We start from the raw sequence: 16705 nt of genomic DNA on the forward strand, positions 1-16705 counted from the left end.
AGTGGACATCAGCTGAAGCTCAGTCACCTTTTCATTGCACGAGAGGAAAAGGACCCTGTGGAAGAGGATCCCTTGCCAGGACTCCCAAGTCCAACCAGGTGATCCCACATAAACCGAGACATGGGATTTCTGCTGTGCCTCTACAACAGCATGAAATCCTGCCAGGAAACATGACGACACTGGTAAATAGCAGTATAACCACTGAGCCTCTCTGTTGGCAAAACAGAAGTGAATAACAGAGAAGACCTTTCCCCAGCTTGGAGGTTTTCTAGGTCCCAGCAAGCAAGAAGCAAAACTTCTGTAGTTGGCTCAAAACCCAACCACAGCATTCACATGTTCGCAGGTGATTTTCCAGCTAGGAGCCCCAGAGCACAGTCCTCTTCTGGGACCAATCTTCTAGGTCCTTCCCCACAGCAATCTGTGTCTTTAGAAGCAATCAGGAGATCTGAATTTTCCCCCTCTATTAAAAACAATTAACATGATTTATCTTGCCACAAGTTTTTATGTTGCTGTAGCTGGCCTGCAAGCATATTGAGATAACAGCGTGCAGTTAACAAGATTTGCAAGTCAGACATGTTACAAAAAATTACACTCAGAGTTATGCAGAATCAGTGTTATGCTGCCTGTGAAAGATTGGAAGCACTGCACAAAACTCTGGTGGGAAGCGTAGCCTTCAACTGAGAAACACACTTGAAGTGTGAGCCTTTTTGTCCAAAGACAGGCCCAAGCTTCTCATCTTTTAAAGGAAGCAATTAAGTTAAAAGTGGGAAGTTCCACATTTGAAGCAGCCGCTGTACTGCCTGTCTGCGTGCGCTGAGCCTGTGGTTCAGCTGAGAACATGGACACAGGGGAAAAAATTCACTACAACGGTACAACTTGTTTGTCAATTGAGTAACAGTAAGTGAACGTGAAGGCTCTTTACACCTCACAGCTGGGGCAGTCTGATAGATTGTAGCTTAACTACCATGAAAGTTTAAGCCAGCGTGAAGTTGGCTTACACGAAAGCACTTGATTTCATGAAAAGAGGGAGCTAAGAGCCTCCATGATCCATCACCCAGCTCACAGCGATGCTTGTACTTGCACACCAAGCCATGCCAAGGCGGGAGCACTAGGGATGGGATGCTGGCTGCGGGTACCAGCTGGGTGGACAGTGTCTGGCAGCCACCAATCTCACTTAACGAGGCTACGTGAGGAACAGAATAACAAAGCCCCACTTATTTGCATCTCAGCTGCCCTGCATATGTTCATGATTGAGATCTCAGTTTCCTCAGATGATATATTCCACTGCTGGACACTGCATACAGACTGCACAGGGGGATCGACTGGCCCTCGGCTGGGCATAAAGAGAAAGAAAAGAACGAAACAGGAAGGCAGGTGTTAGTCGGGTGTCCTGTAAAACTGTGGTTTCTTTATAGCAAATATTGATGTTCTGAGATCTGTATGTGCTACTAGAATACAGAAAAATCCCTCCTGACAAAGGCATATTTGAATGTTGTTCATATCTTTGCTTGGTTCCTCTGTGAAACCTGGACATTAAAGCACTTTAAAAGCAGACAGGACACAGCTGACAGCATGACCTCTGAAACTTTAGGTACTAATTCATAGAGGAAATGATTTTGCTAGTTACATCTGAAAGTGGGTTTGCATTTTAAACTCCGTATGAATTTCCCCTTACAGAATTTGATTCACAGATTCTGTCAGGACTAAGGGATAATCTCCTCTTACCTGTTAAAGAGCACAGCCGCTCAGATGCAGGGAGCAGCATACTAAAGACATACAATCCTTATCAGAAGGACTTCAGCATAAATACGATACCGCTTTGTAATTTCTTTCCATCTCTAGACACTATAGATTGCACCTTTGATAGATTAGAAAACAAAAACACTAAGCAAATAATTCAATTTACGTAAGAACATGGTTCAGGGGGGACTTGCATAGCCTGAACCTCAAAAGAGTGTGACTAGTACAAAAGAACTGCTTGATCCCACACTGCTCATAGAAGGTACATCATCACAAAATGCCACACAGCAACAGGCAGCTCAAAGCCAATTCAAATCCAATCTAAAAAGTCAAGGAACTGTTTTACTAGGGGAAACCATCAAATGATTCACACTAAAAGGAAAAATCCCTTTCCCTTTAATTTGCACCTATTTTTATCACCGACATTTGTTCATTTTCAGAACTAGTCCTGTTCAGCCAAGAGTTTGCTTTCCAGAGCCTGCCTTACCCAATCTGACCGACACAGTTAGTCTGTGGCAACATCACAGGCTCAACAAGGTGTCTTGACTACGCTACAGCATCAAAACAGAGATAAACTTTGGGGGTGTAAATAGCAAAGGTCTGCTTCCAGCACAAATACACAAAATCAAAGCATAGGGGCAGAGGGGGGGCAACAAAACCCAGGAACAACTCCGATAGTATATTGCCTTGCATACAGCCTGCTGCAGAGACAGGCACAAAGTACCTGTGAAATTTTTCCCACTGGAAAATTCTGATCAACAGAAATAATTTTTTTCCTATGGGTGAAAAAGATTATAATTTATATTTTCCACAGTTTTTGTTAGAAATGGTGTCAATATCAGAAAGTGAAAAATGTATTTTAACATTTCAAATATTTTGATCAAATAGCTCCATTTTGATTATTTCCAAATAACAATGTTTGAAACTATTTCATAAAAGTGTGGGTTGTGTTCTAATTGGGATGAAATCAAGCGGCATTTTATTGCTAAAACAGCACATCAAGGTACATTGACTCTAAGAGGAGGAGGTTCAGAGAGCCTTTTTTAAAACTGAGAGCCATAAGAGCTTACATAAAGAAAGATTTAAAAGAAAATAAAGGAAACTGATTTAAGGGAAGGGAGACAGATTTAGAAATAGAATAAGCGGGGCGGGGGAATGAAACATGGTAAAACCCCAGGAGAAGACAGCAGGTAATCTGTCTACATTGTGGTCCTTACACTAAATTACGGTGTCTGTGTCTGGTGCTCTCATAAGAGTGGTTTGGGGGGGCTGGAAATAAAATGTGCAAAAGACGCTTGTTGTCCATAGCCTGCTCCCAGTCAGGGCATCTCAAAATTCCTTCCCACAACTGTCTCAGCTCTTCCTCACACCATCCTTTGAGTGGGGAAATTGGCAGAGCCCACACTTAATTTTAGGACTGAAAAGAGTCCAACCAGGCTCGTAAAAAAAACCTGGAGTAACAAACACAAGCATGAGATAAATATCTAATAGCTGCTGTCAACTCATTCAATTCAGTGTCTTATCAACTGTAGGAGATCAGCATTAAACAATTACCCAATTCTGTCCTCGGGGAAAAGGGAAATGCAAAATATTTCTAACCAAGACACCGAGGAAGATCCATTCCACTTCAACATGATTCACTTAGGTATCCCGCCTGGCAGCTCTACTGAATTCCAGTGTGCTGTGACAAACTGGGATATACGCTCTAATCTTCTGCTCAATGGTCTTCTCTACTTTTGCACAACTATGAATCCCGTCTCCCGACTCTGCTGTGGATACAGAAGGGTTTGAATAGACAGAGGGAAGGTCCTGACATCAAGCAGCCCTGGGAAAGCCAGGGGCTCCCACGGACACTCATCCACTTCGCAGGGGTCACTGCAATACCCTGATGTCTTAAGATTTCAGTAAGAGGAAAAAAAATGGCAAGGAAGGGGATAGAAGAGTCACCTTGCTCTCAGGCATTGAATAATCTCATTTAGGGACTGCTGTCACTGGTGTTTTGGCCTTATTAATTTTCTTTTCCGAAGTTAGCGTTCAGACACTTGCCAGCTTTTGTCTATTGCTGTTATCAAGGCATTTGCATGCACTAATCCATGACAAATGGTTTCATTTGATGCACAACTGATTTCCTTGCCTGCCAACTAGAAAGAGATAATAGACATACCAAGAGAAACTAAATTAGAACTAAAGGAGTCATCTATTTGTTGGAGAAACTCACAACAAGGTTAAGATAAACACCACCCAGGCGGCTGACTTGATGGAGAAGGCACTGAGGTTTTAGCCACGGAAAGACAGTTTCTAATTACTTGGGGGGGTGGGGTGGGACAGACGACACAGAAGCTCCATTTTAAAGCCTCACAAAAATATGATATTACTGCAGAAATAATTATACTGCAGATGTGGGAGCTGGCTTAGACACAATCATTCTCTGTCAGATCCTGCCCTGGTACACTGAAACCAATCACAAACTCAAAAGCCTCTTATCTTCAGCTCATCCCTTGAGTTTCTGTTTCGACACACAATAGTGACTTCTGGCTGACTGACCACCCAAATTCGAAAGCGTCTCATGCAAGTAACCAAGAGGAGCAACTTGATGAGTTGACGATACTCACAGCAAACAGTATTAGTGTAGCCCTGATATCAAAAATCTTGCTTAAACCACAAGTTAAGGAAATACCTTTTATTAAATCAGCAGAGATTTGGGGAAAAAGGGCAAATTCTGAAAACATTAGACCTCTCCTTTAATTTCAGTTCTGCTGCAAACCAAAAGAAGAGCTGCTACTAGCTAGGGGGACACACAAACCCTTCCTCATATTTGCATTGGTATTGGATTTGAAGTCTGTGAGGTCTCGATTTCTTTTGGGAAAAAGAGGCAGCTGCTGGCATATCTGAATATATGCTTCCAGACAGGATTTATTCGTTTATCAGGATGCCTTCTTTCAGGTAGATGCTGGGATAACAGAAACCTTATGCAGATTATTCCCCCCCCCCCCCCCCCCCCCAAAAAAAAAAAAAGGAATATCAAGGCAGAAACAAGGAATGCACAAAGATACCAAACTACTATTTTTCTTAAATTACAGTTTCAACTTAGGAAATTGACTCCTCAAAAAAACATTATGTCCTCCGGATTCTCCACTCAGTTCTGATTTTACATTACAAGATGAAATAGGCTGGTGTTCAAAAGCTTCTGAAGTGTAAAATTAGTGGATTTTGAAATGCATGATAGAAAATATAGAAATTACTGTATCATAGAAATACAATATAACTATACACTGTATTACTATAATTATCATAGAAAACATTTATCTATTCATATCTTACTGTATTTTATCACACCTTCCTTATCCAAAACACCTTTCGCCAAACCTGAAATGAAGTTAAGTTTTCCTCTGCAATGCATTTTTTCAACATGTGTTGTTCTGAACACTACCTTCTGGTTAGTTTCAGTGTCACTTGAGCTTATTTCTGCTTGGGTTTAGGCTTTATTTGAATTCAGAATGATTCAGAAAGTGAACACTGACTTCCTAACAGATTTGTATAGGCAAATATATAGAATACAAATTCTTTTCCACTCTTGAACCTGTCCAAAGTCACAACTGTGTTACTGATGATTCCTGGATAGTATGTACGGAAAAAGGGGCTTAACAATAGGTTCCCTTCATTTATTCACGTTCTTCTAAAAAATAAACATATAAATCAATGAAACCGATTTCCCAAATAAACTATCCTTGCTTGCTCCCAACCACTTAATTAAACACAATTAACTGTAGTTTGTTTTGGCAACCAATTAATGTCATGATCAAATATAAATAGACTCTGCAAGAAAAGATTATCATTAATAAATCCTTAACAATACAGTAAAATTATGCTGAAGTTTTGCTTGCCAGAAATATTTAACAGCATTTTTGAAGAGCATTAATGAGGACACTAAAAAAAGATAATAAAGTTTTATCAGAGCGTGTGCAGTTAAGAACGTGAGGCTCCTGCCTGGACTCAGGCTGATATATAGTGCCTGTTGGCTGCTGATATTTACAGCAAAGGAAATCACAATTCCTAGTTCCCCACACTCCAATAAACTGACATTATGTTCATGGGAGTTTTCCAATCAAGTTGTCCATCAATATAACCTTCACTTCCACACAAGTTAACTACAGAAGTGATTTTTGCTCATTGTGTTTCATAGATTCACAATGAAGGCTCTCAATTCAGATTTGTCATCTACAGAAAACAAAATTAATCCAATAGTAGTTTTCGATCATGCATGAGGACAGATTCAATGCATATTTTGATCTGAACCAGCAGCTCTCCTAATAATCAAGAGACAAGGATCACTATTTAAACTGCTTTTTAATTGCCTGTTCATTTAGTGAGAGGTAAGGCGCATGATATGCATTAAAACTTCACAGCTCACAGAAGAAATATTTATGCACAATTTTAAATAGCGCCCAGCACACGTGACTGTCGGTGGGAGCTGCTGATGTAGAGCAGACTATTCCCAGATTACTTGTAGCTCAAAGACACCACAATGAGGGCACCCTGGTCGAAGGAAATTCAGCCATCTGAGATAACAGATTGTCCACGAATCACGCTTCACTTGGTGATCCTTAAGGAATCACTTTCACATCATCCAAGAACTAGTACGATCCTCCATTCCTGCCACCAATTCAGTTCCCAAGCAAAGCTGTTCTCTCAAAGTAAAATAAGGATTACAATGGAATACTATGACAGAATTATATGATAGCAACAGTGGCCCTGCACCTGCTGCCACTGACGTGGCCATTCAAGAAGGGCAGGACTGGTTTCTTCACCCACTGTGAAGGAAGAGGGGAAACCCGTTGTTCTGATAGGAATACAGAAGGCAAGAGAGAGAGATGTCACATAACAATCTTCTAAATAGAGCATAGAAATATGAGTCACAGATACATACGTGAGGCTTTGTAACTTCATTCAGCTTAATTTACACCCTCAATTCCCCATTGTGCATCATTGACTGAGTCTCATAAATTTAGAGTCCAACTGTGCTGCAGTCCTTGCGGTCCCTGCCTAGAGCACAATGAAAAGAAATCTCCAGCACCAGCGCCATACAAAAAAAAAAAACCAAAAAAGAAGTTGTTTAGCTGGAGAGAACTGTTCTGTACAGAGCATCTCTGGAAATCGCAAAAATGCTGAATCCCATCAGGAAAATAAACCTTGCTCACAGCAAAGGTTGATTTCACAGCAGAGTGGAAAAGAAAACATTCAAAAGGAAATACAAAGATTATAGGCGGGATAGGATAAAACAATATGAAACTTAATGGGAGAAAACACATCTATCTTACGAGGAAATGCACTTGGATATTGCCTTTTAAAATATAAATGAGCCTTGGACTAAAGTAGGCTAATCATTAAAGGCAGGTTTCTGATGTTATCAGCAGAAATACTTCAGCGCAGAGCAATGTAGTTTGCCTTTGGGGTTTATATTTGTAGGTGCCAAATTTTCCTTGGGACTTAACCACCATAGCATGAATTCTCACAGTCTCTAATACCATGACAGCAAGCGCTACAAATAGTGCGGTGCACTGAAAGGTCCCTCCATGACTCACCAAGGCCCCCAGGCTGCACTAGGAGATGGAGGCTCGGCACACGGGTGTGGGAGGAGAAGATGCCTGCTGGGGCCATCGCAGCAAGAGGCGCTTTCTGGTCTCTGTTTCCCCAGAGCAGCTTCTGCCACGTAAAGAGGGATGTGCTTTGCTTGTGGCTGCCTGCAGACGGCCCTGAGAGCTGAAGTGGCACGGGACAGGGACAGAAGCAGGGTTGGGAGGAAGGACTGAACCAGAGCACCAGACAGTGCCAGTGCAAGCCGCATGTGCAAAAGGCATGTCCTTTCTCTCAAAATACCACTGGTAGCACCTTGCCATTGCACTTTAGCACAAGGTGTGTGGCGGGGACAATCGCAGGGAACACGGCCACGCTTCCAGCAGCTCCTGCAGAGCCGCGCTGGGCACAGCGGTCTGCTCAGTGCCCCACCGTGCACCTTAGCCATGCTGTTCTTCACAGTCCATCAAGCTGCAACACCTGCTCCCCCTCAGGTTGCTTCGTCTACCTGGATCAGAAGCAACAAGGCATCACATTCAGCAGCATGACTGGTGACAGCTTTCCTCTACCTGCAACCGAGCTGTGAGACTCCCAGCTACGCACCCTTCTCCTGTGAAGAGAGGTGTCCTCGTGCCTTTGACCCTCCACTGAGTACTGGTGGCTCCTTGGCAATGCCTGCCTACCCTTTCCCCTTTACCTGAGAGAGGGGAGCCCCTTAAAGTAACAGGCTACAGACCCCAGAAAAACACATACTTAACCCTCTGGCTGCAAACACACCCTATAGCCATGCTTTTTCTCTTTTGGATGTTTTTAGAGGGGGAAAAAAATAAGTAAAAATCACAGTGTGCGATACTTCTAATAAAGTCTGCTGTTGTAAACAAGTGTACCACACAATCACAGTAGGCAATTCCTGGCTATCACACTGCTAGTAATCCTACCTCATCCTTAAGTGTTGATTTCATTACATACATTCTCTGCCTATATAAAATACATACGTTTGTCCACGTACATCCAAGTGTATTTTGTATGTGACCAGGAACTGAGTAAGCACCTCCAACCTGGATTTCTTTACTTAGCAGTTGGTAGTTTCACATATTCAAGAACAGACTGTGAAGGACAGAGGTATGTGACAGAAAGGTATCATGAGAGAGATGATTTCCAGCGAGCAACTGGAATAGCTCATTGTGAACTGGATTTTCTGATCGCGAACAAACCAGGATATATGGTGCCTCCTGTGCACAGTGAGATCAAATCAGCCTTTAGAGCTTATAAATTTGTTCATTTTAATTAATACAGCAAGAAATACCATTTGTCAGCTTTCACGTCCGTGAGGTGATCTACTGGATACTGGCTAAGTTGTTGCATGACAATTTGGACATTGTGTACTAAAGGCAAGAGTTTGCATTCACAGTGTATGATTAATGTAATACAATTCTTGCTAATCACAAAAGCTGTATACATTTATATATTAACTACCTAGTCCTACACTCGCTCTATCAATTCCAAGAGTAAAAATCCTGTTGAATTCATCTTCCAGATCTCAGTTGCTCTGCAAAGTGAAGACAATATTTTATTTACACTTTCTGAGAATTAGATTCAGACCAACATTCTTCCCAGTCTGTTTTGAACTGAATAGCCACATATATGGGGCATATGAAAATAGCAGACCTTTTGAAATATGAAAATACGTGTTTTCCCCCCACGGCTATAAAAAACAGTGGGAAGGCCAAGATCAGAACTAAGAAATACTTCGCTCACAGGCACAGACTCAAGCTTCTGCAAAATGCTGCCTACTGAGAAACCTGCTCAGAGCATCCTTAGGTTGATATTGCTTGTTAGTTTGTGCAGAATTGCTTTGAGATGGATTTTCCTCATTGTAATATGAGGTAGAGAGAATCACTTCTTGAGATGATTTTTAATGGGCACATCATTAACTACTGTCACAATAAAAGGTACTTCATGTTTAGTAGACATGCAGTTCCAGCCTTGATTCAGTCCATGATTTCTTCCTCTGAGGAGGCCTATTTTTAATTAACGTATTTGCAAATGTCAGCATTGCTACAGCAGGTACGTGTTTCTGCTTATGTCTGCCTCACATCTTTACACTGTATGCAAGACTAACCTAGCATCCTTGATGTGTAGCTAATTATTTCGCATCAACTTACAGGTGAATCTAATGTGCTTTCTGTATTTTTTACCAACACATGGCCAGTGCTGTCCACTGTGATCCAGTATTAGGTGATCGTCCTCACTAGGAGCAAAAACATCCCTAATTTATGGAACAAAGCCAGAAAATTTGGTAAAAATTGCATGATTGGGGAGCGGTTTTTTTTTTTTTTAAAACTTGAACCCTTTGCTTTGTTAATATCTTGCTGTCTTGCCAAATGCCAGCATCTACTTCATTTCCTACCTCTGGGTAGGGTCAATCCCATCAATCAGATGATCAACGGACTATCACAGGCACTCAGCTAACTCTGCAAATCACAACCTGTCCACTCTAATCCTCAGGCCAATTCAACAGCTCTACAACTGTGCGTATATCAGAGCCTAAAACGGCCAATGTGGAATTCTTCTTATTACCGCTCTTTCTTATTAAATCACACAGAAATGACATGCTTGAAGAAAAAAAATGGAGATTTGTTTCCACATAAAGTTATTTCCTGTGAATGCTTTCATACGTCTTTTGCCTAACATAATTTTCATGAAAATGAAATATAATCATAAAAAAAACTGTGGAAAGCCATACATATTACCCAAGGGGAATTACGCTGCAGTGGTGTTCGGCTAGCTTACTTCAGAGGTCTCCTCTGGATCCTAGTGAAGCAGCCTAAAAATGTACCCTACCCTCCACATCTATCATAGCCAAAAGGAACAGCCACCGATACTTAAGGCTGCTTAACAATAGCATTCAAACTTTTCATTGCGTTAATGAGACAAGAACGAACAAGTACAAGTAATACAGCATCATCCACCTTATATTCAAGCAGTGTTTATTATGCCCTTACTATCTGTGCCCACCTGTGAACATTTCAGAGAAAAATAAAGCTACAGTCAATTACAAATACTTTCACATAAAGCGGTTTATTGCATTTGTTTTCAGGTTTGTACCTTCTGCTATGTCTAACTGAACAAAGACGTACTGAATTATAAAACTGAAAGTTATACTACACCAAATGGAAGCTTTAAGGTTTTGTGATTGCACATAGTGCGTAGAAATCTATTTCAACCCATTCAGACCCTTGCTTAAGAAAGTTTCAGAAGAAAAGAGCAAGCTCAGAAATCTCTGATGATGACCTAACCTTTTCATATATTGCCCTTTGTTTCCAGTGTTTCAAAACTGGATTAACCGCAGTAGTACAGATGGGTATATTCACTGTGCTAATCCACCGAGTTCAGTTCAAGCTTATTATGTTAAATACACTCCACGAGGATTTTATCTTCTACCTGCAGCTTCCTGTGCTCACTGAGACTCTTCTATGCATCAAGTATAAGAAGCACAAGATGGGGTGGAACCTGCCTTTTTAATTATCTTGTACGAAAGTAGCCCCATGATGGGGTTGAGCAGCTCAAAATCTCTTATTTCAGAGGATCTCATTATCTGTGGAAGATCACGAACTGAAGGAAAAGGTATGCTGAGCATGCTATTGATTACAACTATATTTGCCATGATTCAATAAGTTGAAATTTCATATACCAAATATTAAATTACTGAAACTATGCACTGGCTCATCTGCATCCATTTTTTATTCACTTTTATTTGGCTGAACATTTTAATCTTACTTACACAGTGACTAACTAAAAGTAAATGACGCATTCCTAATATTATAAATATGAAAAATAGGGTGTGCTCAGGGACTGCAGTTGAATACATTAAAATCACTCAGTTTGCTAGTTAACATATTTCCATCCCTTTTATGTACAACCTTTCACATTCAGTTGGCAGACTGCAAATTCATGGCCTTATAAAAAACACTGTCTTGATTTTCTGTTGTGACAGCAGAAATTGTCCAAAATCTCTAACAGTTTCCCTAAAGGACGCTCACTAGCTGGTACTTCCCAGGTGCAGCACAATCTGAATCTGAGGTGAACATCATGTCAAATTCCACTCATCTGTCAACGTAGTGGATTATTTCTTGAGAGACTGAAATTGGCTGCCTGGGATCAGAACACCATCAATCTTACTCACGTAGGGTGCGGAGAAGCTGCCTGAGAAAGGCTCGCAAGAGGGAAAGCTTGGCTGTTTCTAAGTAGGTGATGAGGCAGCTGTAAAACCTTCATTCTATCTGTATCGCATCTCTGAGTGAAAGATTTTTGTCATTTTTCACATTTCCCCAACACTTGGTATGCATTCAGTGTCTTGCTGTTCTTGCTTCATAAAAAAGGTGATTTTTCAAGCTTAGGCAAATGTTGCAGAGCTCGGAATCTGCCCAGCTCTCATTTTTTCTCATCATGTCACTTGTTTCAACTGATTTTACAAAACGAGATTACATTTTCCTTTTACCTATCTGTTTACCTGGGCTGTCCCCACCCCCCCCCCCAACTTCCTTTACTGGGGGGCAGACTCAAGTAACCGGCAACGTTACTTACAGATGCATTTTAATAAATATTTTGTTCATTTCTCTGCAAGTCCCAAATAACAACCTTGCCACTCAAACTTCAAATACTTTCAAACTTTCAGTGCCAGCTAGTAAAAATAACACCATTAATTAATCTGGTCCTCTACCATAGCTACCGAGAGCTGGTCTATCGAAGGTTTTGGTCTATTCCTCTATACTATGCATACTTTATTTATAAAGAAAGCAAGACAATGCCAACACCTACAGCTTTTGGATAATGAAAGTAGTTGGAAAAGCTTTGAGTCATTAAGTTTGCTAAAGACCTGTGGTTCAAGACTGTTCATCTTTGAAGGTATGCCATTACATCAAGAAAAACTATTAAAGTATTAGTTGCCACATTGTTAAATGATTCATCACTGCAAGTTAACACTTTGCATCTTTCATTTCTAAAGCTCTTAAAACCTCTCCCACCTTTCTTTGGATCCAAATTTGTTAAGCAACATTCTTGGCCCCTCTAATTTTAACCAGATGGTAATACTGTGCTAGAATATGCCAACCCCTTAATTTTTAACATGGCACATATTCTTCAAAGCTCAATTAACAGTTGAAGAAGTTATGTGATCCATTTCTATTAATAAAAACACAGTAAAACTACTGGTGTGCAGTCTTTGTGGATCACAACAGTCAAAGTGAGGTGCATTCTCCACTGCTAACCTGGGGATTTATTCTGACTTTACAGGTATTGAATTCCATTGAAAGACAGTCCCAAATTCTCCTCTGGGCTGCACTTTCGCAACCCCATCAATTTTCAGAGGTAAACTTCAGAACCTGAGAATAACTCACTCTCTCATTTATGCTAAAGGCAAACACCTGACCTCCAGTAAACACTAGTGACTCCGAGTGATGTTTGGTGCCATTAATTTAAGTAACAAACCCATGTCCAGTTTGGGTCAGATAACTGCAAAGTTACTCAAACCTGTGCTGTCACAATGTTTTTTGAGCTACACACCCACTCCGGAACTGCACAAAATGCGGAGAAGGGGAGATAGAATAAGGACAGAGAAAGAGACAGAGAAACTGAACAGTTATCCAAAACGGGATTCCTGTGTTGGGAAGTTGTTAGAAGACAACATTAAAGGATGACTATTCCAATATCAGACTGGCAAAGGACAACACATGTTAGACCAACCCAAAAAAGATGCTGTGCAATATAGAGGCAAGCAACTCATAAAACTTAAATAGCAAAACAGATTTTTTGATTATTCAATCAATTATCAAGACAAACATAAGCATGGGCAGAAAGCCTGCAATCTTATGGTATCTCACAACTGATCTCAGTCCTACCTGGTCTGTGCAGGTGATGCTGCTGGAAAGTGTGATGGAGGGACCCCTGACAGAGCAGCATTGCACAGGCACTTATCCACAAATACAGGACCCAGGACATTGCAGAGACCACTGCCATTCTCTAAACAAAATATTAGACAGACATTATTATCCATTGCCTTACAGCACACAGAATAGTCAGCTTCCATTACAACAGTATTTTAATTATTTATTTTTAAAAATTTTTTTACTCCTCTTGCTAAATGGCTTTTGTCTCTGTGTTATTATTCCCCCCCTGCAGGATGCAACCGTCATACAACAAAGGTCATGGCCGGAAAGGACAGTTGAGGTAAGAGATGTCAACACAGGAGCCTGGATGACTTTAATAATTCAGTGGTAATAATGAAACTGTAATGATCTGAGGACTAAAAAAACCCAATGTAAATAGAAGGCTGGAAAATATCCCCACACTGTTCCATAGCTGAATTTACAAAGGAGTTAAAAAAATAAAAATTTAAAAAAAAATATATCACACTGCCAGCTAAAAAAATATACACGTGATGTCCAGACAGTATCAAAACTACTTTAAAGACACTACAGAGAGGCATACAACATACTCGGGTATCTGAGATGCATTTCAAAAATACCCCACCCCCAGACTGGAAGACTAATACTGACCCAGAAGGTAACGGTTTATTGTTTTTGAGTTTTACTAGCATTAATTTTTAATCCTGATGCTGTCTGCTAAACAAAGTAATTGTTTCTCAGAATTACATTCTAATCCCCAGATGAAATCAGTTTCCTTTTGTTCGACCTGTGCGTGTAAAGGGACTGGAGCACGGCCAGACTGAATTTCATATGTACTCCACAGAAGATTTGATCTTTTCACAACGCAGATTGTGTCAAAATTGTAAAGATTCCTACTGCAAAGGGAAAGAGCAATTTCTTTGTCTCCCAGTGCTGGCATACTTGGCCACCTGATATAGGCAACTGTGATTTTTCATACTTGTATTCATTATTATAGTAACTGGCTAAATTTCCCTCTGACTTTTTAACTTCAACAGCTCCTTCTCAATGCCTGCAAGGATCGGGAGGTTTGCAAGGCTCAGCTACGCTACACATCGTCCAGTTCCCTTAACAACACCTTCTGCTGCATTTCATATTGCCAAATTTATCAAAACTTCAGGCACACTCCTCACAGCCAATGACGTGATGCCGTCTTCTATCTAATAATCCAATCAGCTGAACATCATTTTCACAGAGCAAGAAAGACTTTGAAAGATTAAATCGCTCACATAGAAGAATCATGTCCTTAAAGAAAAAATTTTTTAAAAAGTCTGTATATGATATGGCAGGGGGATTACTGCAGTAGGAAAATTAACAACGTTAAAATTGCAATAAAATATATGCATATAAAATACGTTTTTGCTCCTGATTTTAAAATAAGCACGGTCTTTGGGAAGCATTTTAAGTCAGATTGAAAAGAACCACATAAACTGACAAGTATAATTAGAAGAAAATACCAAAACATTATTTTGATTAGCATGAGGCTCTTCCTTTCTCTGTACTGTTTGATGCACTGCTTAGCATATAATTAATTTCATTTCCAACTGCTTAGTTTGCAGCATACAGTGTACTTTTTCTCCTCTCTTTTTAGACCTATTTATCTTGCAAAATAGATTCAATCCCCTCAGATCTGGGAGCTCCCAGGCTTCCTGTGTCTTCAGGAATTAGTGCCTTCTTGTCATATTTGGTGCTCCCATGCTTTTTATACAAGGTAAGAGGGAAAGGTGACTCTCACACAGGGATATTTCAGGTATTCACGTTATTTAAACCAAACTTTAAAAATCCTAGCCAAACAGGGAAGCAAAGCCAAACTTCTACAGCCTGCTAAACGTTCCTCTGTCTTTCCTCGGGCATCATATTCTTAACCACATGGACAGCAGACTGACTTAACCCACTCAGGCTTTATTATTAGCTCTCTGCTCCTCCCCCCCCCCTTTTTTTTATTAAAATAAAAAAAAAAAAGTCTTTCTCAAGCTATGCTATTTCAAACTACCTTTGCTCAAAACCCAGCATTTCTTACAAACATTTCTTCATGCACTTGTTTGTCAGCAAACTGCTGCCACATGCACACTTTTACACACAGATCATCTTATCATTAGTAAAAAAAACCCACAGCAGCAAGTATTCCTCCAGTTATTATCTGATGAGTTCCAGATCTGCTTTCTGAATCTTAAATCCTAAAGAAGCTCCTTACCTGAGTAATCCAACCAAGAGCAGAGCACTCTATTAGTGTTCATTGGAAAGATCTAACACTTTTTTAAATCCATCTGTATCACAATAAGGGATTTTTAATGGCTTCCCAATAATCTTCTTTATCAGGATTAAAAGAAAAAAAAAAATCTCTTTCGTTACAAATCCTGTTCCCAGAGTAAAGAAGACATCTGAGCTCTCAGACTCTGCCGTCAGAAGAGTGGCCAAGGTTTGAGGGGTGGAAACCTTCTCATTTTCACCTTTAAATCATCTCCTAGCATCACCTTCTGCCTGATGAGACCTTTGAAGTGATCTTGAGATAATTTGCAGCTTCCAGGATACTTAAGGACGAGGAGCAGTTTATGCTTAAGGACAGAGCAGCCTCACTCCAGCGCAGGCGGTGCAGAGTAAGGCAGCTGTACGTACACTGCTATACGATGCTGTAAGTACCGTAGCCTATTTCAATACATCCCTGCTCGGGAAAGTATCACATGCCTTAAAGCGACACAGCCCTCGGTTGCCAGCCCCAGCTAGGCACTCCGCTAGTCACCGGGGCTTAGCAACTGGAGCTGCATTTAAATACCGACACTCAGACTTCGCACAGAGCCAGAAGAGCGGCTGGTTTCGTCTGCGAGGAGCAGGTATGAATGGGCAGAGGAGGGTGGAAGAGCGCCAGTGGAAAGGCAAAGCCGTTGGAGAGGCGAAGGACTGAACACCCAATGAGCAATCTGGGAGATGCTTTAATTCTGCCGGCGGAAGCTTTATTCCCCAGGCATTGTTCTTGCACTTATTCGCAAGTGAGACTTAAAGAGAGTCTCTTCCATTTCACAAGCACACAGCACATGCTTGTGAACAGGGAGGGGTGGTGCAGGGAAAGTGTAACAAAAAACCAGGGGAGAGACAGGGGAGGGCAGGAGATTCCTACACACGCCCATGGGCTTTCCAACACCTCGCCACAGCTCTGAGTGAAATCTTTACTTCCAACTCTATTTCTGATCATCTCAACAGACAATGGAGAAAGAACGCTGATTTACTCCTCCTAAATGCTTAAACTCATATACTCCAGATTATTTATTACGGTTATTTATTTATTGTCCACATCTTAAGTGGCCATTTACAGGAATGGAGTTATTTCCTCTCCCTCTTGTACCATATGTAATTATTTTTTAAAGAGCCATTGTATAGACTTAATACATACCATTCACTTAGCATTACAGCTCTCACGTCTGCATACAGAAGAAAGCAAGCTTGGAGAC

At 40.8% G+C, this 16705-nt stretch overlaps 1 protein-coding gene across 1 annotated transcript in view; it reads right to left on the reverse strand.

The window, feature by feature from the left end:
* TAFA1 (TAFA chemokine like family member 1) overlaps positions 1-16313 on the reverse strand; it is a 232654-nt gene extending 216341 nt beyond the window's left edge. The window contains exons 1-2 of the mRNA XM_063348017.1: positions 15454-16313; positions 13215-13335 (exon numbers count right to left, since the gene is read on the reverse strand). Coding sequence (XP_063204087.1) covers positions 13215-13332 — 118 coding nt within the window. The 5' untranslated portion in view covers positions 13333-13335; positions 15454-16313. The remainder of the gene's footprint in view (positions 1-13214; positions 13336-15453) is intronic.
* Positions 16314-16705: the final 392 nt, after the last annotated feature.

This window comes from Chroicocephalus ridibundus, chromosome 10, assembly GCF_963924245.1.
Source record: "Chroicocephalus ridibundus chromosome 10, bChrRid1.1, whole genome shotgun sequence".
In the NCBI taxonomy this organism is placed as follows: domain Eukaryota; kingdom Metazoa; phylum Chordata; class Aves; order Charadriiformes; family Laridae; genus Chroicocephalus; species Chroicocephalus ridibundus.